Genomic DNA, 24712 nt, shown 5'->3' with positions numbered 1-24712 from the left:
TTGGAAGGCCTTGAAGCTTACACAGTTTGGGGGATTCTCTTTAAGAAAAAAACTTTATTACGAACACAAACTATAAGTCGGGGGGCTATGATCTGTCTCCTTCAGCAGAATGTAAAGCTCATGGAAGTGGGTACCACCTCTTCTAATTACCGTTCTGTCTCTAGTACCTACGACAGTTCCTGGCACTGAGTAAAACACTCAGATTACTGAATGAAAGCTTTTTTCAATTAATTTTTATAAAGATTACATGAGAATTATTATCGCACTTAGCCAAGAGGAAGGTAGGAGGCTGGGAAGACGGGCCCAGACTCGTCCACCTAAGCAACACAGAGCTGCGACTCGGACTTACGTGTCCGAGGCTGCTACCTGTCCCTGAAGGCAGAGGACAGCAGGGGAGGCAGGACGCAATCTTCCCTGACCTGGTGGGGCAGGTTCCACAAGCCGCAGACACTCATCAGGGCTTTCTCAAAGCCTCTCAAGTCTTAAGAAATAAACCCAAAGTCCCCCTCCCTCCCCTCAAGATACTGTACACTTCAACGCTTGTTTGCACTTCAGCAGTCACTCAGGGCTTCTTGCTCTTTTCCTCCTTTGTCTCATCAACCGAAACTGCTGGCAACTTCCGATTCCAAAGCAATCGGAACCCAGCTGAGCCACGCAGCACTCGGCTCCCACAGAGACTGCCTGGCCCAGGAGGGCATCTTTGCCACCACTTTCTGAATCCTAGTTACCCGGGGCAGGGCACTATCAGGTGCCTGCCTAGTGCTGCACCAGGCACTTTCCCTGTGTTTTACATCCTCCTCCCATAACCCTACAAGAAAGGTATTACAGCCCCCACCGTACGGACAGAGGCCCGGCGAGGCTAAGACGCTTCCTCCTGAAGGGACATAGCAATCCTGTTATTCACCAAGGGTAGAGAAGGCAAAACCTAAATGCTTCCTCGAAATCCCACTTCCGAGGTATACGTTCCAGATCTCCACCCCCCAAAAACTGACATCGCCACACATATTCACACGGGCCTCTGACTCTCCTTTGAAAATGCAAGGGGAAAGGGCCGGCCCTCTCAACGGTCAGAGAGACAGGAAAAACAACGCAGCCTCCTTCCAAGCAAACCTCCGATGTAAGAAAATCCCATCTCCTCCACAGGAAACATGAAGAAAGAAAGTGAGGTTCCATTACCATGATCAATCACCGTGCTCAAAATTCCCAGTTCCACACACAATCCAAAGTACCCAAGAGCTGGAAATACTTGGAGCCACTCTTCTTTCAGAAAATGCTACTCAAGTAGCATCTGATACTAAAAAGTTAACCCTGGCCAAGGATGGCTGCTCACACCTGAAATCCCAGCACTTTGGGAGGCCAAGGCGGGCGGATCACTTGAGGCCAGTAGTTCAAGACCAGCCTGGCCAACATGGCAAAAACCCCATCTCTACTAAAAAAATACAAAAATTAGCCGGGCATAGTGGCACACGTTTGCAGTCCCAGCTACTCGGGAGGCTGAGGCAGGAGAATCGTGTGAACCCGGGAGGCGGAGGCTGCAGTGAGCCAAGATCATGCCACTGCACTCCAGCCTGGGCAACAGAACCAGACTCTGTCTCAAAAAAAAAAGCTACTCCTTAAAAACAGAATATCCAAGTCAAGGGAGTGCAGGGGGCATGAGATACATATGAGCACAAACACTGGCCCAGGGAGCTCCGGCACTCAGAGATGCTGCCTGGATAGAAAGGATCACCTGCATTTCACACCGGGGAGACCCACAGAAACACCTCAGCCCAACCAAGGCCGAGGGTCATATGCTATCAAAGCTACACACAAGAGGAAGACCCAGTTTCCAGTTCAGTCTCCAGTTCCACGAGCAAGAAAGGCAAGAAAGCAGCCACAAACCTGTCCATGAACAGGAGCACAGGAGAGAGGGCCATCATGTCTACTGGGACCTCGCAGCTCCGAGGGGCTGGCCGCAGAAGCACGAACTCTCCCCACACCGCATTCCTGGCACGCCAGAGCCACAGTCCCAGGAAACACCATGGGTGCACTTGGAGCCCCACCCCTCGCGTCTGCAAGGTGAAGGCAATTGGACTGAGAAGGCTGGTGGAAAGGCGGGGGTGGCAGGGCGGGCCTCCCCAGTCACAGGGAGGGAGGAGAGCACGCAAAGGCTGGGAAGCAAAGCCTGAGTGACGGGGTTCTCAGGCCTGGGACACGGCTCTGCACCACATGCCGTGGCAAGGCAAGCTACCAGGCATAAAACCCACCGTGACCTCGAACCTGGAAAAGCGCCAAGCACACAGCGCTTCCTGAGCATCTGCGGTGTGCCAGGCACCGTGCCTTGTGAAGCAGCGGCCAGGTCTGCCGGTGGGTCACAAGCACAGAGCCGTGAAATTCATCCAAATACCTACACTAGAACCATCGCTCCGGATTCCCCTCACTCACTTCAAATGCTGTTGAAGACAAAAACGAAAACCCAGAGCTAACTAACCACCTCATGTCCCCCCAAACTGATCTATTCTTATGGCTGGGTGTGGTGGCTCACAACTGTAATCCCAGTACTTTGGGAGGCCAAGGTGGGTGGACCTGAGGTCAGGAGTTCAAAACCAGCCTGGTCAAGATGGTGAAACTCCATCTCTACTAAAAATATAAAAATTAGCTGGGCATCGTGGTGAGTGCCTGTAATCCCAACCACTTGGGAGGCTGAGGCAGAGAACTGCCTGAACCCAGAAGGCAGAGGTTGCAGTGAGCCGAGATTGTGCCACTGTACTCCAGCCTGGGCAACCGAGTGAGACTCTGTCTCAAAAAAAAAAAAAAAAAAGTTAGCTGGGCGTGATGGTGGGTGCCTGTAATCCTAGCTACTTGGGAGGCTGAGGCAGGAGAATCACCAGGGAGGTGGAGATTGCAGTGAGCCAAGATCACACCACTGCACTCCAGCCTGGGCACCAGAGTGAGAATCCATCTCAAAAAAAAAGAAGAAAAAAAAAAAAACCGGATCTATTCTAAACCACAAGCATGCACTATGGTTGGTTTCCCTTGGAACCAATGCCATTCAGTTATATCAACAACTAGCCCCTGTAGAATCATCCTCCTCAAGCCCCAGCCAGCATCCTCTTTCTAACAGTCAGCTCCATTGTCGCTTAAAAAAGAAAGCACCTGTCTGTGTGTTTGTATGTATGCAAAGGCACCAAAGAAGTCTGCTGAGAGGCACAGGGTGAGGAGCAGAAAAGGGAATTTTACTTTTATTTTACGGATATCTGCACTGTTATTTAAAAAATCGAACAAGCACATATTACTTTTGCAATTAAAAAAACCCTGGACAATCAAGTACAGGAGCTGGCCTGGCAGAGAGTGGTCCTGAGCACCTAGTCTGTGCCTGGCCCGGGGGACCAGAGGGGATGGAACTGACAAAATCTCTGCCCCAGGGCAGCCAACATTCAATGCGGGGAGGGGGCCAATTAATGAATACAATCAAACCCTGTGGTTCTCAAGTGGGGAATCTGGACCAGCAGCGGCATCGCCTGGCCACGGGCTAGAAATACAAACTATTGAGCCCCACCCAGACCTACGGAACCATAAACCCCGGGTGGGGCCCAGCAATCTCTGGTTCAACCAGCCCTGCAGTGGCTCCAATGCCCACTTGGATCTGAGAACCACTGTTCTGAATGGCCGCATGCACTCAGAAAGGTGATTCCTGCTGTCCTACTTAACACTTCTCATCAGTTCCCACTACCCAGGGAGTTTCAAACCACATCTGGTCTAGCACATCAGCTATGGGTGGGGCCCAGAGCAGTCACTCCACAAAGGGACATAACCACAATGACAGCCTATCAGCCGAAGCCTTCCTCCCAGCCCTGCTGCCTCATCACCAGTCTCCTTCCCAAATACAGACCCTGCAGCCTCGTGTTCCCATGCCTCTCCAAATTCTTCCTCAACCCTCAGCAGTCACATTTTATATATTATACCTCAACAACAACAACAACAACAAAATTAAGTCAATAATTTAGAAACGCACAAAGAAAACTCCAGGTTGGTGGCCGGGCTGTGGCTCACGCCTGTAATCCTGTGCACTTTTGGGAGGCCAAGGGAGGGTCATGGATCACGAGGCTCAGAGATCGAGACCAGCCTGGTTAACACAGTGAAACCCTGTCTCTACCAAAGATGTTGCACCAGCTGGCATGGCGGCGGCCTGTGGTCCCAGCTACTCGGGAGGCCATGCAGGAGAATGGCGTGAACCTGTAGAGGCAGAGCTGCAGTTAGCCGAGATCACGTCACTGCACTCCAGCCTGGGCTTACAGCTGAGACTCCAACTCAAAAAAAAAACAAACAAGTCCTTCCAGGTCCCACATGGCCTTACTGGTGAAGTCTTCCAAACATTAAGGAAGAAATACACACACTCAGAGAACAGACCTTTCACTAGCCCTCTCCCCACTATTCCACCCTCTGGGGAAATGTATTAGATCATTCAACAAATATATTTATTGGCATCATTTACTCAGAAACAGACTTATTCAACAAGGACTTTCTGATGTACCTCTGAGGATCATGTGACATAAAGTTTGTGAGGGAGGGGATGTAAGTGAGTACATGAACACATTTTTTAAAATTCCCTTGTGAAAGTGTTTTATTATCTTTTTAATTTTGTTGTTGTTGTTGTTGTTAATGAAAATGAGGTCTCACTACATTGCCCAGGCTGGACTCCAACTCCTGGGCTCAAAAAATCCTCCCCCATCAGCCTCCGGAATAGCTGGGATTGCAGGCCACCACAACCAGCTATTATTATGTTTCAGTTCATATACAATAAAATGGACTTTTTTGTGTACAGTTCTATGAGGTTTGTTGTTGTTGTTGCTGTTGCTTTTTTTTTTTTTTGAGATGGAGTCTTGCTCTGCCACCCAGGCTGGAGTGCAATGGTATGATCCCGGCTCACTGCAATCTCCATCTCTTGGGTTCAAGTGATCCTCCTGCCTCAGCCTCCTGGGTAGCTGGGATTACAGGCGCCTGCCACTACGCCCCGCTAATTTTTGTATTTTTAGTAGAGATGGGGTGTTGCACCACGTTGGCCAGGCTGCTCTCAAACTCCAGACCTCAGCTGATCTGCCCGCATCGGTCTCCCAAAGTGCTGGGATTACAGGCATGAGCCACTGCGCCCGGTCAGTTCTACGAGTTTTAACACATTGGTAGGTTCACATAATCACCAGAGAAAAATCGCATAGCAACTGTCTGAGAAAACAGAAAGTAGAACTCTCCCAACCCGTTTTATAAGGCCAGCATAATTTTGATATCAAAATCAAAAGGAAAATTACAGCCTATACCCTTATAAAGTCCCAAGCAAAATATGCAAATTAAATCAATGATAAATGTAAAGTATAATATATTATGAACAAGTTGGGATTATTCTAAGAATGCAAAGTTAATTTTACATTAGAAAAACACATTATTTACCATGTAAAGGAGAAAACATATAACTATCAATAGATGCAAGAAAAAAGCATTTAATAAAACACAACAGTCATAATTTTTTTAAAACACCTTTACTAGGACTAAAAGGAAACTTCCTTAATCTAATAAAGGTATCTAATAAAGAGTACGGTATCCAATAAAAGGTATCCTACGGCAAACATCACACTTAACGAGGAAATAATGAAAGCTTTCCCAGAGACCAAGACCCAGACTAGGATTTCTGCCAGCCCCACTTCAATTCAGCACTAAATGGGAGAGCCTGGCCATACAATAAGACAAGAAAACAAAATGAAAGGTGTAAGAGTTGAAAGAAAGAAACTCGTTCACAGGCAAGACGATTTTCTACAGAGAGGATCCAAATGAACTATAGATAAGCTATTAGAATTAGTAACTGAAGTTAGCAAGGCCTATACACAAAAATTCACTGCATTAGCCATAAAAAATAATGAGTTCACGTCCTTTGCAGGGACATGGATGAAGCTGGAATCCATCATTCTCAGCAAACCAACGCAGGAACAGAAAACCAAACACCTCATGTTCTCACTCATAAGGGGGAGTTGAACAATGAAAACACATAGACACAGGGAGGGGAACATCACACAACAGGGCCTGTTAGAGTGGGGGAGCACGGGGAGAGGGAGCATTAGGACAAATGCCTAATGCATGTGGGGCTTGAAATCTAGATAACAGGTTGATACGTGCAGCAAACATCCATGGCACATGCACACCTATGTTAACAAACCTGCATGTTCTGCACATGTATCCTAGAACTTAAAGTAAAATAAAAAATAAAAAATTCACTGCATTTACAACAAACACTACCCAACCAGTTAAATCTACATTTCGTAAAACCATCCCGAAATAACAGTATATAGGAATAAATTTAATGAAAGAAACATAAGACCTTTACATTAAAAAAAAGAAAAAACTATGAAATGTGGAGAAATGAAAGAAAACCTACATAGAGGGAAGAACATACTATAATCAAGAATTCAAATTTTTTTCTTTTTTTTTTCTGAGACTTGCTCTGTCACCCAGGTTGGAGTGCAGTAGCATGATCTCAGCTCACTGCAAGCTCCGCCTCATGGGTTCAAGTGATTCTCCTGCCTCAGCCTCCCAAGTAGCTGGGATTACAGGCGCCTGATACCACGCCCAGCTAATTTTTGTTTTTTGTTTTTTGTTTTTTTTTTTTTTTTTTGAGACGGAGTCTGCTCTGTCGCTTCAGGTTGGAATGCAGTGGCCGGATCTCAGCTCACTGCAAGCTCCTACTCCGGTTTACCATTCTCCTGTCTCAGCCTCCCAAGTAGCTGACTACAGACGCCTCGGGCACCTCGGCCCCGCTAGTTTTTTGTATTTTTGCAGACTGGTTTCCACCCATGTTAGCCAGGGATGGTCTTGATCTCCTGACCTTCTGATCCAATCTGCCTCGGCCTCCCCAAAGTGCTGGGATTACAGGCTTGAAAGCCAATCGCTACCGGGCCGTAATTTTTGTATTTTTAATAGAGACGGTTTCGCCATGTTGGCCAGGCTCGTCTCCAACTCTTGACCTCAGGTGATACGCCCGCCTCGGCTTCCCAAAGTGCTGGGATTATAGGCGTGAGCCACCGTGCCTGGCCAAGAATTAGAAGTCTTCATGTAATAAACATTGATCTATAAATTCAATGCAATCCCAAACCAAACCCTTCTTTGTACAGTGTGCCAAACTGATTCTTAAATCTATATGGAAATGAAAAAGACCATGACTAACCAAGACAATCTTCCAGAACAAAATACAAGGGCTTACTCAAGCCGCCAAGACCTACCCCATAGCTCTAATAATTAAAAGAATGTGGGTGAAATTAGTAAGTAGGTACACAGAACAATGCAATACCTATGGTCACGTGCCGTAGTTCAGAGGTTCGGTGGCAAGGATGGCCTTTACAATAAATAAACCTTAACTGCTCCCTCACACCATACGTGAGATTCATTCCAGGTGAATCAACGCTCTAGTTGGTAATGGCAAAACAATAAAACTTCTAAAAGGTTACATAGTACTTCTTAAGCAGGACACAAAGAAGTGCTAACCATAAAAAAGATTAAGAAATTCTGTTCATTCGGAAAACAAAACAAACAAAAAGCATGAAGAGAATGAAGGGTAAGCAGAAGATATTTGCAGTACACATGCCTGACAAAAGACTCTTATCCCAAATATGTAAAATACACCTACAAATCAGTAAGACAACCCCAAATAGGCACTTCACAAAAGATGATTCCAAATGCACAAGATATGAAGAGGTTCGTCATCTCATTAGTCATCAGGGAGATGCAATTTTTTTTTTTTTGAGACACAGTCTCTCTCTGTTGCCCTGGCTGGAGTGCTGTGGCAAGATCTCAGCTCACCGCAACCACCACCTCCCAGGTTCAAGCAATTTTCCTGCCTCAGCCTCCCGAGTAGCTTGGATTACAGGCATGCGCCACCACACCCGGCTAATTTTTTGTATTTTTAGTAGAGACGGGGTTTCACCATGTTGGCCAGGTGATCCACTCGCCTTGGCCTCCAAGAGTGCAGGGATTACAGGTGTGAGCCACCACGCCCGGCCAGGAGATGCAAATTAAAACCAAGATACCCCCTACCTTGTCACCGGAATAACAAAAAGAAAAATAAACGGACAATACCACCTTTTGGAAGGATCAAGAGCAGCCGGCGTCAGCACACACCACGAATGGGACCCACAGGAGACCCGCCTGTCCCACCCCAGGTGCACGCACGCCAGTGACATCCGTGAGAACACCGTGATGAGCATTACCTGTAACCATCGGACCCTGAACAAATCCAGCCTCCACATACAGGAGAACAGAGAGTGGGATACCCATACAACCGAAAACCAGACGGCACGAAATGGATGCTACTGCTATGCAAAACCTCCCAGGGTCAGCCTGCCAATGTTGAGCAAAGAGAGCCGGAACAAGAATGCAGAATGGATGAGTCCATTTATCTAAAGTTCAAAAGAAGGCAGAGCTCATGTGCAGTGACAGAGGCAGAACAGTGGTTACCCGGGGGGAGCGAGGTGCTGACAGGGAAGGAACCCGAAGGAGACTTCTGGGGGTTCTAGTCACAGTCTCTGTACTGATCGAGCTGGCAGACACGCGAGTGTGTTCACTTCGTGCACTTAAGATCTGCACGCTTTGCTCTCCTTTACATAAAATTTCAATACATGCTAACTCAGCTCAAACCACTCTCCCGTGCAGCCTTCCTGGGCTCACATGTCCCCTCCCCACGCAGTCCCTCCTCTGGGCTCCCAAAGCACATCCACGTTCATCTCTGACAGAGAGCTGGGAGTACTGAATCTTTGTTATTTGCACCTCACCTCCCACTGCATTCTGAAGGCGGGCGGGCTTCCTACTTGGTCTTTGTATCCCCAAGGTCTGGCATTAAACCTGCCAGATATAGTACTGCATTAAAAGGTATTCATTAACTAACCCTGAAATGACTCCGCCACAGACATCTCCACTGATAAGTCACTGAACCCACTGCAAGACCTAGTGTTTACTCCTTGAAGTCATACTCTCCTTGAAATCTCTTTCAAACACTCTCTAATATTTAAACACAGGAGGGGAAAACTAAACAGGGATCCACTCTCTAACATCAGCTTCTTTTTTTTTTTTTTTTTTTTTTTTTGAGACGGAGTCTCATTCTGTCACTCAGGCGGGAGCACAGTGGCACGATCTCGGTTCACTACAACTTCTGCCTCCTGGGTTCAAGCAATTCTCCTGCCTCAGCCTCCCAAGTAGCTAGGATTACAGGCAACCACCACCAGGCCCAGCTAATTTTTTTATTTTTAGTAGCGACAGGGTTTCACCTTGTTGGCCAGGCTGGTCTTGAACTCCTGAACTCAAGTGATCCGCCCGCTTCGGCCTCCCAAAGTGCTGGGATTACAGGTGTGAACCACTGCACCAGCGTAGCTTAGATTTTTACAAGGAGAGAGAGACAGCCGAACAGAAATGCCCATGTAACTTAATACAAAACAGTACTAAGAAAAATACTAATTTATTCTTAATCTCCACCTGAATAGTAAGGAAAAGCGGAAAGGAAGGGTTAACAATAAGTCTGTAAGTATCACAAATTATGAGGGGTCTAGGGATTGCATTTCAGGGAAGGAATGACATTACTGTGTTCCTTCCATATTAGAGATCTTAAGGAGTAAGATCTGACCTAAGGTGGGAGGGGTGTACGTGGGATTTAGACTCATGCAGGTCAGGAGCTCAAATCCCAGCTTCGTAACAAGCTGCCTGACTTTAGGCAAGAAATGAACTTCTCTAGCCTCAGTTTTTCCATCTGTAAAATGGAGATATCATCGGTCAGTTACCATCAAGGTTTATGTCTGTTAACTGTGCTTACAAATAAATAACACTAAGGGGCTAGACACAGTGGCTCACGCCTGGAATCCCATGGTGAAACCCCATCTCTACTAAAAAAAAATACAAAAATTAGCTGGGCCTGGTGGCGCGTGCCTATAATCTCAGCTACTCAGGAGAATTGCCTGAACCCAGGAGGCGGAGGTTGCAGTAAGCCAAGATTGCACCACTACACTCCAGCCTGGGAGACAGAGCGAGACTCCGTCTCAAAAATAATAATAAAAATAAATAAATAAATAACACTAAGGGCAGTCTGTTAATTATTTAGGGCCAAGCATCTCCTCTCATTTAACCCTAACCATATTCATCCATGTCATTTTTTTCATTCAACACACACATACTGAGAACCAACTATGTTCTAAGTACTATGCCGAGTACTGGGAATATAGTCCCTGATGACCGGAAACGGAGGTCCCCATCCTCAATGGGGCTTGTCTTGAAGAAGAGAAAATTCAGAGACAGAACCTTGCCTAAGGTCATGCAGTAAAGTGCCTACATTTGGGCTGAAGTCTGAATCGAAAGTACATTCTTCCTACTGGTGGCTCTGAACCCTGCTGCGTGCTAGAGTCACCCAGGGAGTTTTAAAGCCTCCTGAGGCCCAGGTTTCACCCCAAACCAATGAGAATCAACCTCTGAGCGTAGAATGCGCATATTAATTTTTCTTAAGTTTCCCAGATAATCCTATTGTGCAGCGAGGACTGAGAACTTTGTGCCTTAATGAGTCTTTCCCTTACCATGCTTATCTCATTTCATTAATTAATGCTTTCTTTAATCTATGTGGAATTTAAGATAACTCCTTTCCAGCAGTTTCCACGAACAGTGAATTACTTCAGATTTTGTTTCGAGTTACTCCAACATTTCTACTCACTCAAGAAAAATCAAGCCATAAACACCTGCCTTACAGCACAAACCTTCCTAGTATCTTCTCGTCTCTTGTGTTTTCATTGATCCAGGCTGCGTGCTGATTCCTAACCCAGGAGGCTTCTCAAGCTCAGAGGCGTGTGCCCCGCCCCACGCCCCAGCAAATCTAGGCCATTTCTCCTGGAACCCTTGTCTCCTTTCACATGGAAAATGCCAAGCCCAGAGCCTGACACAACGTAGCCCCTGCCCATGAGGATTCAAACCTCCCACTCTCACACCAGCTCCAGGAACCTGACTCTACATGGCACTAGTGGACAGAACCAAGTCACATTCTGCTAGTGTCCCAGGGCCAATCAGGAACATGAGCTCGGGTTAGCTGGGGATTGGGGATGACTGAGACCCAGGCCCTGTCCTTAAGGAGCTCCAGTAAGAGCAAGACACCTGAAACACCACTGGACTAAAAGGAGGCTGCCGAGGAGACAGGAGAGCACGCACGCCCTGAAGGCCACCTCTGCCCCAGGGACAGTGAGAAGGTTCCTAGAAGGGTGTCAGCTGTGCTGGGAACCAGTGATGCTGTGCCCAGCCAGTCCCATGGAACCAGTGCAGGGATGAGGAGGACAGGAGAAACCTGGACATTCCCGCATTCTATAAACCAGAGGACCCGAGGAGGACGAATCCTCCCATGCCTCAATTTACAGGAACCAGAGGCCAGAGCCACGGTGAATTCCAACCGCCCATCAGTCACTGCTTGGAGCATGCTCGTTTGTAAAACAGAGGCTGAGCTCTCACTACCAGTGAACTCCATCCGCCAAGGACAGAGGGCTCCCGGCAGGGCCATCACCCTAGGGAGGACAGGCCAGAACTGACAGGGGCCCAAGAGGCTGGTCATGAAGCAGCAAGCCCCAGGGATTCAGTCCTAAGGAAATCATCTGAAAGGCGGGCACCGCACTCTGAAGCACACAGGGAATTCCATCATCAAAACACAAGACGCAAAAAGTCATTTCCTTATTGCTGGGCAAGTAAATGATTCACAGGATGAAATCCTACAAAGACATTAATAAGTGTACGAACATGTTTTAATTATGCTGAGAAATGTTTCCTCTAAGTAAAAAAGCAGGACACCAAACGACAGAAACAGCACCCATTTTTATCTGTTTAAAATTCAAAGTCTGCAAGGAAATAAAAAAAGAAGGAAAAATCAGGGGTAGGTGTTAAAAAGGACAAAAAATAGAACGACGCCAAAGTTTTCCTGCGTATTTTTAAACAAAGAGAAGCTTTAAGAAACATATCTGAGCTAAAAAGATCTATCACCAAAAAAAAAAAAGAAAAAAAACCACCAAACCCCCAGCCGAACGCGCCAGCTTCACAGACACTGCAGATGGGTGCTGCGCTCGCGATCTGAAACTCAAGCGGCTGCGACCCCATATGGGAGACTGAATTGTTGGGGAAGTCTGCTCTCAAGACCCAGAACAATCATAGAATTTAAAAGAAACATATTTAGATTTAAAGGTTAAGGGTGCCAGATCTCTTTATTACTTTTTTTAGATTAATATTCACTCAAGGTTATCTGCTGACCACCTGCACCAGCTTGGAAAACCACAGGAGGACGGCGTGGCCCCGGCTCTCCGGAAGCTCAAGGTTCCAGGAGGGGGCGGGGAGCGGGCTAGTGCGGTTTCAAAGAAGTCCAGGGACTGCGGGATCCACATGACAGGTCTGGGAGGGGTTGAGGTGATCAAAGAAGGCTTCCTAGAGGAGGCGCCACTTCAACTGAATCCTAAAGGACAAACAAGAATTTCACTTAAGCTGAATCCTAAAGGACAAACAAGAATTTGCCCGGGAGGGCCGGGCGCGGTGGCTCAAGCCTGCAATCCCAGCACTTTGGGAGGCCGAGACGGGCGGATCACGAGGTCAGGAGATAGAGACCATCCTGGCTAACATGGTGAAACCCCGTCTCTACTAAAAATACAAAAAAATTAGCCAGGCGAGGTGGCGGGCACCTGTAATCCCAGCTACTTGGGAGGCGGAGGCAGGAAAATGGCGTGAACACGGGAAGTGGAGCTTGCAGTGAGCTGAGATCCAGCCATTGCACTCCAGCCTGGGAGACAGAGCGAGACTCCGTCTCAAAAAAAAAAAAAAAAAAAAAAAAAAAGGAATTTGCCCGGGAGAGGCAGTGGAACATGCAAGGTGCAGAGGCAGGGTGTCACTGACTCCAAGCACTGGCACCACTGCTGGCCAGAGATGTAGGCAGCGGCCAGATCCTGCATGCCCCATAGGCCACACCAAGTGGTCTGGAATTCATCCTCCAGGTGGTGGGAACCACCACTTGGGCAAGAGAATGACAGGGGCATTCAACTAATCGGCTTCAGGCATTTAATTCTCATGAAGAAGGGAGAGGGGCAGAGGGAGGAAGGAAAAGACATCATAGCTGAAGCTCCCAGTTATTCGCCAAACCCATTTCCTCGTTGTCCTGGGCGCAGTCCTCTTTCCTGGCTTCCCTCACAGGTAGGGGCATTCCAGCCAATTAACTCTGAGTGGAGTGGTGTGTGCTGCTTCAGGCACGGCTGGCCCTCAGAACTCCCACACTGGTCCCTACACACGCTCTCCCCTGCTTTGATACCAAGAACCCAGCAAGCTTGTGCTGAAAATGATGGGGCCACAGGACAGAAGGAACCTGGGGGAGCATGGCCTGGAAATCAACGTCCGTTGTGTTTGAAGCTTTATATGTATTTCAAGTTTGTTACAGCAGCGAACATTTATCCACCTAACTAGATATTAATGTGTTTGTCCCAGGAATTTTGCCTGCCACTCAATTTCTTCTGCTTTAAAAATAACTGCTCTCAAACGAACCTCTAAAAGGGATAAAATCGGCCCATTCCAGGCAAAAACTTACAGTGAATGAACAGCCAGGTATTAGGGCAAGGGTGACCCAGAAGACAAGGTTCCTCATCCCACCCACTGGCCCCTCACTTTCCTTCTTCCTCATGCATGGATGTGGGGGTGGGGACAGGAGAGCCCACTCCTTTTGATCCGCCTTCCCCTCTCACTCCTCCCCCCATAGAAAATGTGTTTAACACCCAGATCTGAAACCTAAAAGGATGTTAGAACTTAAAGCTAACCTCTAACTTTCAAACGCCTATAAACATGTACCTGTAACACTTGGTACACAGAGCCTGGGTTGTAAAAGCCTCTTGCTAGAGGCAAGGGGGAATGAACAGGAAAACTGGACTGCTGTGAGGCCCAAAGGGGCTATTCTGCAACTCTGGATGACTCACCATTCTTCCATATATAGAATCTTACAGGAATCTTGAGATAAACCACAGCTATTCACAACAAAGAATCAGCAAAACTAGAGCCGAAACAGCTCGCACTTACAAACCCAGCTCACTCAACATAAACAGGAACTGATTTGATGTGGCAATCGAGTAAGATGTGTGCGCATGAAAAATACAGAAGGCATGAAATAATTCAGTGTCACTTGTACTGAATACAATAAAAAAGATGTGTAAATATTTTAAATAATCTCCTATCTAAGATAGGAAATAGGAGGAAAGTGTTTAATTACTGCATTATTCTATGATACTATCCACTAACATCTGAAAAGCAGAACAGATTCTATACCCATCTGGGCAACGGGAAGTTAATTTATGAGTAGAAAGTGGCTGATGGCTGAAGAACTGCTTTGCAGGAATGGGCCTGCCCATGGGTTTCTCAAAGCCTGTGTATTCCTGTGGTCCCACACCAGTTCTCCTGCATTTCATACTGAATCGCCACCTCCCAGGCTGAACCTAACTTCACCTAGGGCAGAAGCAAGGTGGGCTGGCAAGAGACCTAAACACACACGTGGAGCCTCCAGGAAGACGGCCGTACTGTTTCCTGAGGCTGCCAGCGAGCCTGAGAGAGTTCCATGAACACAGGAGGTCTGACGTATCTGCAGCAAATTCATTCTCCTTTTCCCCCAGCCCACAAAACCACCTTGCCCTCTGTGCAGTTTCTAAGGATATCAACGCCTTCCAGAAACTGGGGCGGAAACACCGCCTTGGCTATGGGACAAGTCACAGGAACAGATGCGCAAGTTGAGGAAGGTCTTTTTTGGTTCAGTTCATGCCATTCCTGAATGTTACTGACACTCCACAGCTCCACAGCAAGTGTCTGCCTTCCCCACGGGGAGACGATGTCAGTAGCAACATAAAACGGTAAGAACTTAAAAAGCGGTTTTCAGCCGGGCACAGGGGCTCATGCCAGGAATCCCAGCACTTTGGGAGGCCAAGAGAGCGGATCACCTGAGGTCCAGAGTTTGAGACCAGCCTGGCTAACATGGTGAAACCCTGTATTTACTAAAAATGCAAAAATTAGCTGAGCGTGGTGGCAGGCGCCTGTAGTCCCAGCTACCCAGGAGGCTGAGGCAGGAGAATGGCGTGAACCCGAGAGGTGGAGCTTGCAGTGAGTCAAGATTGCGCCACTGCACTGCAACCTGGGCGACAGAGCGAGACTGCATCAAAAAAAAAAAAAAAAGAAAGAAAGAAAGAAAGAAAAGCTGCTTTCCTCAGATATAGGCAAGTTTCCCAGTCCACCAACAGAAGGAAACAGACCACCAAACCCAGGTGGGATTCAGAACAAACATCTCCAGCACTGGTGGGTCACGGAATAGCCAACCTGCTTTCATCAGGTCATTAATAGTCAAGATAAATCGCTCATGTTTACCCTCCAGAACTGACTCAATCTTTTTTCTCCATTTTCTCTTTCCTGCAGTGCCTCCCTTAGGCTAGTCCGCACTACCATTCATTCATTCATTCATTCGTTCATTCATGCGATAAGCCGGGATGTGGCGATCCCTAACACTTGTTACTAAGTGCTGCACTGACTGCTGTAACAGGCACTTCCCAAGCACGGCCTCCTGGCCGCCAGCTCGGAGGCAGGTAAGGCGACAGGTAAGGCACAGGAACATAGAGCACCATGTCCAGCCGCACAGCCAGCAGGGCAGAGCAGACCTTCAGATCTTTGGCTCTATGACTGCACTCTCTGAATCTCCACCAGGTTCTTTGTCCCCTCACTGGAGGGCACAACAGGCACCTTCAGAATACGCCTCTGAGGGGTGTAGGCTCCTCCCCCACCACCCTGTCATCTCCCATATTTAAATGTGCACGAGAGTTCACGGGAAGGGTCAAACACGCCCTCAGGCGAGAACCTCAACCCCAACAAGGCTGACTCCAGGCAGGGCCCTCCCCGCTATACCTGTCTGACCAGCACCCCACCTACCACCTGGCCTCGGTTTCCTTCCCCTCCCCCGGAGCCCTGAGGGTGGTTCTCTCTGCAGACCTCTCTGGGCTACATACACTCCATTATGGATTTGCGGATGTGCTCGTTTCACACCCACTGTGTGCTGCTGTTACACATCAAGGAGAACAACAAAGGTCCAAGTCACAGATTGACCCACAGACCAGGGCTGAACAACAGAACTTCCTGCATGGTGGAAATGTACTAATCTGAGCCGCCCAACAGGGAGGCCACAAGCCACACGTGGCTACTGAGTGCCTGACTGGCCAGAGTGACTAAGAAACTGAATTTTCCATTTCAGGTAATTTTAACTCAACTGAAATAGCTACATGGGGCTAGTGGCTAACACGTTGGACGGCAGTGTGATATTCTAGTAACTAAAGCACCAACTGTGCCCCAATATACGACTCCAGGCAGCCACAAGGGATGACTTTGCTGAGCATGCATGAGGTGCTGTGGAAGCCAGGGGCACGGGCCGCTGGTGCCCATTTCTCAAGAAGCTTCGTGTAGGCCGTGAGGCCTGAAAAGCAAGGCCAGTCCCTGCTGGCCTCAGGGCCTTCGTCTCCACTGTGTCCTTTGGAAGAACACGCTTCACCCACACACCACTCAAATCTTTGATCAAACGCTGCTTTCCCAGCAAGGTCCTCCCTGACTGCCCTGTGGAAAGTGGAGCCTCTCCCAGCTTTCCCACACCACCTCCACCCCCCACACCCCAACCCACCCCTCTCCTCAGGAACTCCACCACAGGCCTCACAGCCTGGCACACAGCATCCCTTACCCGTCTCTGCAGTGTGGTGGTCTCAGCTGACTACCGTGCCACTGGGTGCTTTGATTTGGGAGAAGTGGGTGTGTTGACCGTTACATCCCCAGGACTGAAGCGGGTATGCTGACCACCACATCCCCAGGACTGGGTCCTTGGGGAGATAATCTCTAAGGAAAGGGATGACGTCTGAATTCAACCATGTGGCAAGCACTTACTGAGTTCTAACCAGGCACCAGCATAAAATGAGCAAGAGGCAGTCCCTCGAGGGGTGTGCAGGCTGCTGGGGGGACCGGGTCGCGTGGCACTGCGCATGAGAGGCGCCCCGGCCAGAGCTGGGAGCTGACACGCAGCACAGGGGGCCACTCTTCCTGGGGGGCTCCTGTGGGTTCTTCTCATTTACGCAGCAGGAAGAGGCAGGCAGGAAAGCCATTCCAGGAGGGGTCTCCAGGCCTGCAGGAGGGCAGCAGGGGCTACTGCTGATTCCAGAAGGTTCTTCCTGCTGGAAGATGCCGAGACCGCCTGACGCAACTCTGCATTTCACACGTGGGAAAGCTGTGTCTGCAAAGCGACTCGCCCCAGATGCAGAGGGAGTGGGTGGCAGAGCCAGGACGCCGTCCACTGCTGATGAGGAAGAGGCCACCGGCTGAGCCGGCGAGGGTTTCACTAGCATCTCTTCCCTGTGGTGTCCACGGCGCTTTCCCATGCAGCACTCAGGCCAGCCCACAGAGCCCAGGCGATGGTGCAGCTGCTGCACTACTGCACAATCAGGTCTCCACTCCCGCAGCCAGGATGGACACTCTTCAGAGTGCGGCTGCAGGGGAGGAACCCAGAGACCTGAAACAATGGAACATGGGGCCCCCAGGAGGCCAGCCCGGGCCACAGCCCCTGCACAGCTGTGGTGACATGCAGGCTCGCCCCGGCATCTCTCCTGAGGCCCCCGGGGAATATGGGATCCACGGGGCACACAGAAGGCCTGCGAGGCGAGGCTGGTCCTCGACGCGAGGCTGGTCCTTGCACGGAGGCTGGAGAGGGCTTTCCGGCAGTGGCTAAGCATCTGCAGAAATGATCTAGGGATGCGGATCCTCAGAGAAGCAGGGAGAAGGTGTCCCTGAGTGAGCGAGCCCCACCTCTCTGCAGACCTGGTCCAGGGGAGGGGGAGCTGCCGGGCTGGTGCTTGGTGGGAAGGCCAAGGGGACACCTGCTGTGGGCAGCCAGCTGCGAGTGAGGCTGGGGTCCCCTGGAGAGGGCCAAGGACTGAAGAAGAGGAAGTGGCACCTCACGCTCACATGACCACGGTCCGTGTTCCTCCCAGACGTTTCCTCTTGGCATTGACTTCCCCCCTTGCTATCCTGGCCTGGCCCTCTCCACAGGAGCATGTGAGGTTACGTCCACCCAAGGGTAGGGTGGCCAAGCATGGCACCACTGTCTCATGCAGCTCCTAGCAATGGGGCCACCAGGCAGCCCCCAGAAGAGGGATCTGCGCAGCCAACATTCAGGGCTGATCCCCACAGTCCTCCCCCAGACAAGCTTACCCTGAGGACGGGGTGCTGTTCACAAATGGGGAGGCTCTTATACCATGGGAAGAAGCTCTGTCTCGGCAAGGCCAGTCCAGCAAAGCAGCGCCCACCACCACAACGCCCGGGACGGCACTGCTGCCTCCCTCTCCTGACCCAGCACACGGGAGGAGTCGAATGAAGACCTCCACTTCCTTTCTCCAACACTCCTGGGCCAGGCTCACCAGATGCAGCTCAAACAGCAATGCGATGGCCCCAGGGGGAGCCTACGTCAAACGGGGTGTACACTGACCCTGCAGGCTGCACTCCCAGCCAGCTGTGTGACTGGAGCCTCCCCGCCCACATGATGAAGACCCCACTACTCTCCAGACTTCAGGGTCTCCATCCCGCTCCTCTAATCCACCCTCCTTCCACCGCCTGGAGAATCCACGCCCCACTGTAATCACCCTCACACGTCCCTGAGCCCTGCCTCTCTCTCTCTTCCCTGTACACACTTAGCTCAAAGACAAGCCTGCCCTGCACGTGTACCTGTGCAAAAAACATGGCTGGAGAAAGACACGCTGCACACTGACTGATCCTTGATCTCCTGGCAGTGCCCTTGCTGTCCCCCCGGCAACGCTTCCTTCCCTCTCCATCCATTCTCCCACACACCTTGATGGCTTTCATACTGCTTCCAACCCAGCACACCATCCCCACTGCTATAGCCCCAGGGTTTGTGCCCCCACTCAATTCACATGTTGAAATCCTAACCCTCAGTTTGACAGTATTAGGAAGTGAAGCCTTTGGGAGGTCACTAGATCATGAGGGTGGAGCCCTCCCCAGTGGGATTAGTGCCCTTATAAAAGACATGTTCAACAGCTCACCAGACACTGAACCTGCTGGCACCTTGATCTTATGCCTCCCAGTCTCCAGAACTGTGGGAAACAAATTTCTGTTGTTTATAAGCCACCTCGTCTACAATATTATGTTTAAAAATTTTAAGAAGGCCCGGTGTGGTGGCTCACACCTGTAATCCCAATACTCTGGGAGGCTCAGGCAGGCAGATCACCTGAGGTCAGGAGTTTGAGACCAGCCCGACCAATATAGAGAAACCCCATCTCTACTAAAAACACAAAATTAGCCAGGCGTGGTGGCACATGCCTGTAATCCCAGCTACTAGGGAGGCTGAGGCAGGAGAATCGCCTGAACCCAGAAGGCAGAGGTTGCGGCGAGCCGAGATTGCGCCATTGCACTCTTGCCTGGGCAACAAGAGCAAAACTCTGGCTCAAAAAATAAATAAATAAGTAAAAAAAAAAAAAAGCTCAAACGGGCTAAGACACCCATCCTCGGGACCTTGCTTCCTACTTCACCAAAAACAAAACGAAACACAACACAAACCCAGAGCAATCGAACAGGAACTTCTACTAACAACAGCAAATGCTGGGGGAGGAAGGATGTGGAGCAACAGAAACTCTCATTCATTGTTGGGGGGAGTCGCATGGTACCAACCCTTTGGAAGACAGTTTGCTGGTTTCTCACAAAACTAAACATACTCTTACCGTATAATCTAGCCACGGCGCATCTTGATATTTACCCAAAGGAGCTGAAAACTTATGTCCACACAAAAATCTGCACACAGATGATTATGGCAGTTTCATTCACAATTGCCAACACTTGGAAGCAACCAAGATGTCCTTCAGCAGTGAATGGATCAACCATGGTGCATACACACAGTGCAGTACCACTGAGTGCTACAAAGAGATGAGCTATCGAGACATGAAGAGACTCAGATTCACACTACTAAGGAAAGAAGTCAATCTGAAAATGATTTCCACCTGTATGGCATTCTGGAAAAGGCAAAACTATGGAGACAGTAAAAAGATCAGCAGTTTCCAGGAGTTAGGAGAAAAAGAGAGACGGATAGGTGGATCACAGAGGATTTGGGGGCAGTGAAACTCCTCAGTGTAATACGGGCATGGTAGATACACGTCATTATACATCTATCCAAACCCACAGAGTGCACAGCACCCAGGGTGGCCCCTGATGTAGACTCTGGACTCCTGGTGATAATGATGTATCAGTCAGTGTGGGCTCATTGATGGAAAAAATGGACTTCCCCAGTGTGAGCTGCTGATGAGAGGGGAGGCTGTGCACATGAGGGTAAAAAGGAGATACATGGAATTCTATCCTCTCTGCTTAATTTTGCTGTAAACCTACAACTGCTCTAAAAAATAAAGTCTATTTTTTTAAAAAGTAAATATGTTGAAATTAAAAATCTATATTCAGGCCAGGCACGGTGGCTCATGCCTGTAATCCCAGCACTTCGGGAGGCCGAGGCGGGCGGATCACTTGAGGTCATGAATTCAAGACCAGCCTTGCCCAACACGGTGAAACCTCATCTTTACAAAAACTACAAAAATTAGCTGGGTGTGGCGGCACGTGCCTATAATCCCAGCTACTCAGGAGGCTGAGGCAGGAGAATCGCTTGAACCCAGGAGGTAGAAATTGCAGTGAGCCGAGATCACACCACTGCACTCCAGCCTGGGCAATAGAATGAGACTCCATCTCAAAAAAAAAAAAAATACATTCGCACACAAACAATGAAGCAACACTACAAACAAAAGTAGACTACAAGCATGGAAGAGGGAGAGAGGGAGAGGAAAAGGGAGAGAGGGGGAGAGAGAGGGAAGGAGAGGGAGACAGCACACGAGAGAGAGCACCTGCGAGCAAGCTCCCTCCCCCAGACCCCTCCTCCCCATCTACCTGTGCCCCATCCTCTCCCAGGCGCCTGCTATGCTGGACTCTCCCCAGCTGAAGCCACTTCTCTGTTGAACTCTAGATCCCGCTCCTTCAGATGCAACTCAGGGACAATGCTCCAGTGATTCTCTCCTCTCCCAGGTATGTTCACCTCTTATTCTTCTACTAGGTTGTTTTCAAAGTAAAACAAACAAACAAACAAAAAACCCCTGTATTTCTCCAATCTTAAAAAAGGAAAAATAAATCACACCACTCTGCCTCCAGCTATCGCCCTATCTTCTCTGCTCCCCTCTGGGGCAAACCTACCAAAAGAATCATCTGCTCACTGCTTCCAGCTTCTCTTCTCCCAGTCTCTTTGGGTCTCACTCTGCCACCCAGGCTGGAATGCAGTGGCACCATCACTGCAGTGGACCAATGCAGCAGACTCCTGGTGATACCATGTGCAGCTCACTGCAGCCTCGACCTCCTGGGTCAAGTGATCCTCCCACCTCAGCCTCCCAAGTAGCTGGGATTACAGGTGCACATCACCACACCTGGATGATGTTTTCTATTTTTTGTAGAGATGGGGTCTCACCATTTTGCCCAGGCTAATCTCAAACTCCCAGTTTAAAGTGATCCACCCACCCTGGCCTCCCAAAGTGCTGGGATTATAGGTGTGAGGCCACCATGCTGGCCCCATTCTCTTAAATATTTACTCCAGTTTCGCTTTTGCTTGCACCACTTCACTAAAACCGCTCTGGTCAAAGGTCACTGATGGCCTCCTCATTACTAAACAGTCAATTCTTTTCATTTTTCCTTTTTTTTTTTTTTTCTTTTTTTTGAGACAGAGTCTCGCTCTGTCGTCCACGCTGGAGTGCAATGGCGCAATCTCGGCTCACTGCAAGCTCCACCTCCCAGGTTCAAGTGATTGTGATTCTCAAGCCTCAGCCTCCCAAGTAGCTGGTATTACAGGCGCCCGCCACCACACCCAAATAATTTTTGTATTTTTAGTAGAGACGTGGTTTTGCCACGTTGGCCAGGCTGGTCTCGAACTCCTGACTTGCCTCGGCCTCCCTAAGTGCTTAAACAGTCAATTCTGAGTCCTCATCTGCCCTGCCCTCTCAGCAACCTCTGCCCAGTTGCCCCTCCCCTCGTTGACGCCCATGCTCACTGGGCCCAGACCCAGCTTCCAGACCCCACACTCGTGCCCTCCCAGCTCACCAGCCCTGCCTTCTCGCACTTGCTGCTGCTTCTTCTCCTCCCAGATCTCGTGGTGCTCGCAGGCCTCAGGGTCACTCCTTGGTCCTCTTCTCTGTCCGCTGGTTTCCAAGGAGACCTCACCTGGTTTCAAACCACCTCCAATGCCAACAAGTCAATGTATACCTCCCATCCAGCCCCACTCCTGCCAGGATCCTCTCTAGTCACCTACTCCACCTCCTTTCTGTAAATGTCTAAGATGTCTCAAACTCCACCTCTCATCTTCTCTCCATCTTGGCAGTTCTATTTTCCACTGGCTGAGGCCAAAAGTCTTAGAGTCATCTTTGACTCCTTTCTTTTCTCCACACCCACATCCATTCTTCAAATCGCACCCTCCCCACAGCTGCCACCCAGGCGAAGCCATCATCACTTCTTGTCCGGACTCCTGCAACAGCCTCCTCGGACTCCCTGCTCTGCCCTTCCCCTTCCCAGAAGCCTCTCTCGGTACAGCACCTCAGGGCATTCTGTTTAGGACTCAATGAAATCGCTACTCCTATGGCAGGCAGACTTCTGAGATTCCCTTTCCCTGATGTTCATACCCTGTAAAATCCCTCCCTTTGAACATGGGCGTAAACTATGAATATGATGGGACGGTCAATCTGTGATCAGGTTACATCAAACGGCACAGATGACTTTAAGAAAGAGAGGTAGGCCAAACACAGCAGGTCATGGTGGCTCAATCCCAACACTTGGGGAAGCCAAGGCAGGAGGATCCCTTGAGGCTAGGAGTTCGAGACCAGCCTGGGCAACAAAGTGAGACCACGTTTCTACAAAAAATTTTAAACATTAGCTGTGTGTGATGGCGCATGTCTGTGATCCTAGTTGTTCTGGAGGCTGAGGTGCAAGGATGGCTTGAGCCTGGGAGTTTGAGGCTGCAGTGAGCTATGATGGCACCAGTGAAATCCAGCCTGGGGGAACAAAGTGAGACTCTGTCTCTAGAAAAAGAAAAGGGGAGGGGAAGGAAGGGGTGGGGAGGGGAAGGAAGGGGTGGGGAGGGGTGGGGAGGGGAGGGGATTCTCAATGAGCCTTACACAATTTCAGGGAGCCCTTAAAAGCAATCAGTGTTCTCTCTGGGAAGAGATGTGGAGTGTGAGACAAAAGAGAATCCTTCGTGCTAGTTTTCAATATGGAGGGGCCACACAGCAAAGAATTTGGGTGACTTCTAGGAGCTACAAGTGACCCTCAGCTGACAGCAATCAGGGAAATGAGGAGCTCAGTTTATAGCCACAATGAGCTCTGGCAACAGCCTGAGTAAGCCTGGAAGCAGACAATTCCTTAGCCAAGCCTGGGACACGGATGCAGCCGCCAACATGCTGTTTCATCCTGATAAGCGCCCGAGTGGAACCCAGCCACACCATGACAGACAGCCGTGTTGTTTCCAGCCACCAAATGTGTGGTGCAAGGATGGCTTGAGCCCAGGAATTCGAGGCTGCAGTGAGCTATGATGGCACCAGTGAAATCCAGCCTAGGCGATTTGCTGTTAGGCAGCAGCAAAAAACCAGGACAACTCCTCCGCTCAAAATTCTGCAGAGGAGTCAGGCCCAGTGGCATGGTAGGCCCAGCTATTCTGAAGCTGAGGCAGGATGACCGTTTGAGCCCAGGAGTTCAAGGCCACATTGCACTATGGCTGCACCTGTGAATGGCCACTGCACTCCTGGCTGGCCAATGCAGCAAGACCCCATCTCAAAAAGACAAAAATTCTTCAGTGGCTCCCCATTGACTCTAAGTCAAACCCACCACCATACAATGGCCTGTGTGCCCATACGGAATCTGGTCCCACTGACCCTAGCCCTTCCTTCTCTCAGTCCCCGCCAGGGCCTCTGTGCTCAAATGCATCAGGCCTGCCTGCATCCTTCTCCCTTGCTGGATCACTCTCCTCCCAGGCACGCGCTTGGTTAACTTCGTGACTGACATCTTCACGTTTTTTTCTTTCTTTCTTTCCAGACAGAGTCTTGCTCTGTCGCCCAGGCCAGAGTGCAGTGGCACGACCTCAGCTCGCTGCAACCTCCGCCATGGTTCAAGCCCGAATGATTCAAGCAATTCTGCTACCTCAGCCTTCCTGGTAGTTGGGTTTACAGGCGCACGCCACCACGCCCAGCTAATTTTTGTATTTTTAGTAGAAACAGGGTTTCACACCCTGTTGGCCAGGCTGGTCTTGAACTCCCAACGTCAGGTGATCTGCCCACCTTGGTCTCCCAAAGTGCTGGGATTACAGACAGGTGTGAGCCGCCCACCTGGCCAAGGCTTTGCTTCAATCTCTCCTTCTCCTTCAGGCCTATCCTGACCAGCCTATTCATTGTGTAACCTGCCTTCTCCGTTCCTCCCAGGACCTTGTACCACCTCTGCTTGCTGGCTTTCTCCGTTGCTCTTAAGTCTGCCAGCACATACCCTCCATCCACTCACTGTGTTTACCATCAGTGCCCTCTGCTACACATAAGCTCTGCAAGGACAGGGGCTTCGTTTTGTTCACAAATGAACCCCAAGCACCTAG

At 49.6% G+C, this 24712-nt stretch overlaps 1 protein-coding gene across 5 annotated transcripts in view; it reads right to left on the bottom strand.

The window, feature by feature from the left end:
- Positions 1 to 24712, bottom strand: part of TBC1D14 (TBC1 domain family member 14) — a 122124-nt gene that overhangs the window by 75411 nt on the left and 22001 nt on the right. Inside the window, exon 1 of one of the 5 annotated variants that reach the window (XM_031664746.1) lies at positions 1882 to 2047. The exons of the other annotated variants lie outside the window; for them this stretch is intronic. Within the exon in view, the coding sequence (XP_031520606.1) occupies positions 1882 to 1919 (38 nt within the window). The 5' untranslated portion in view covers positions 1920 to 2047. Of the gene's footprint in view, positions 1 to 1881; positions 2048 to 24712 lie in introns of those variants that run through there. 5 annotated transcript variants of the gene reach the window in all.

This window comes from Papio anubis, chromosome 3 (genome assembly GCF_008728515.1).
Source record: "Papio anubis isolate 15944 chromosome 3, Panubis1.0, whole genome shotgun sequence".
Lineage (NCBI taxonomy): Eukaryota > Metazoa > Chordata > Mammalia > Primates > Cercopithecidae > Papio > Papio anubis.
Note: the sequence above shows the minus strand (reverse complement) of the source record. Positions and strands in the feature narration are given on the sequence as shown.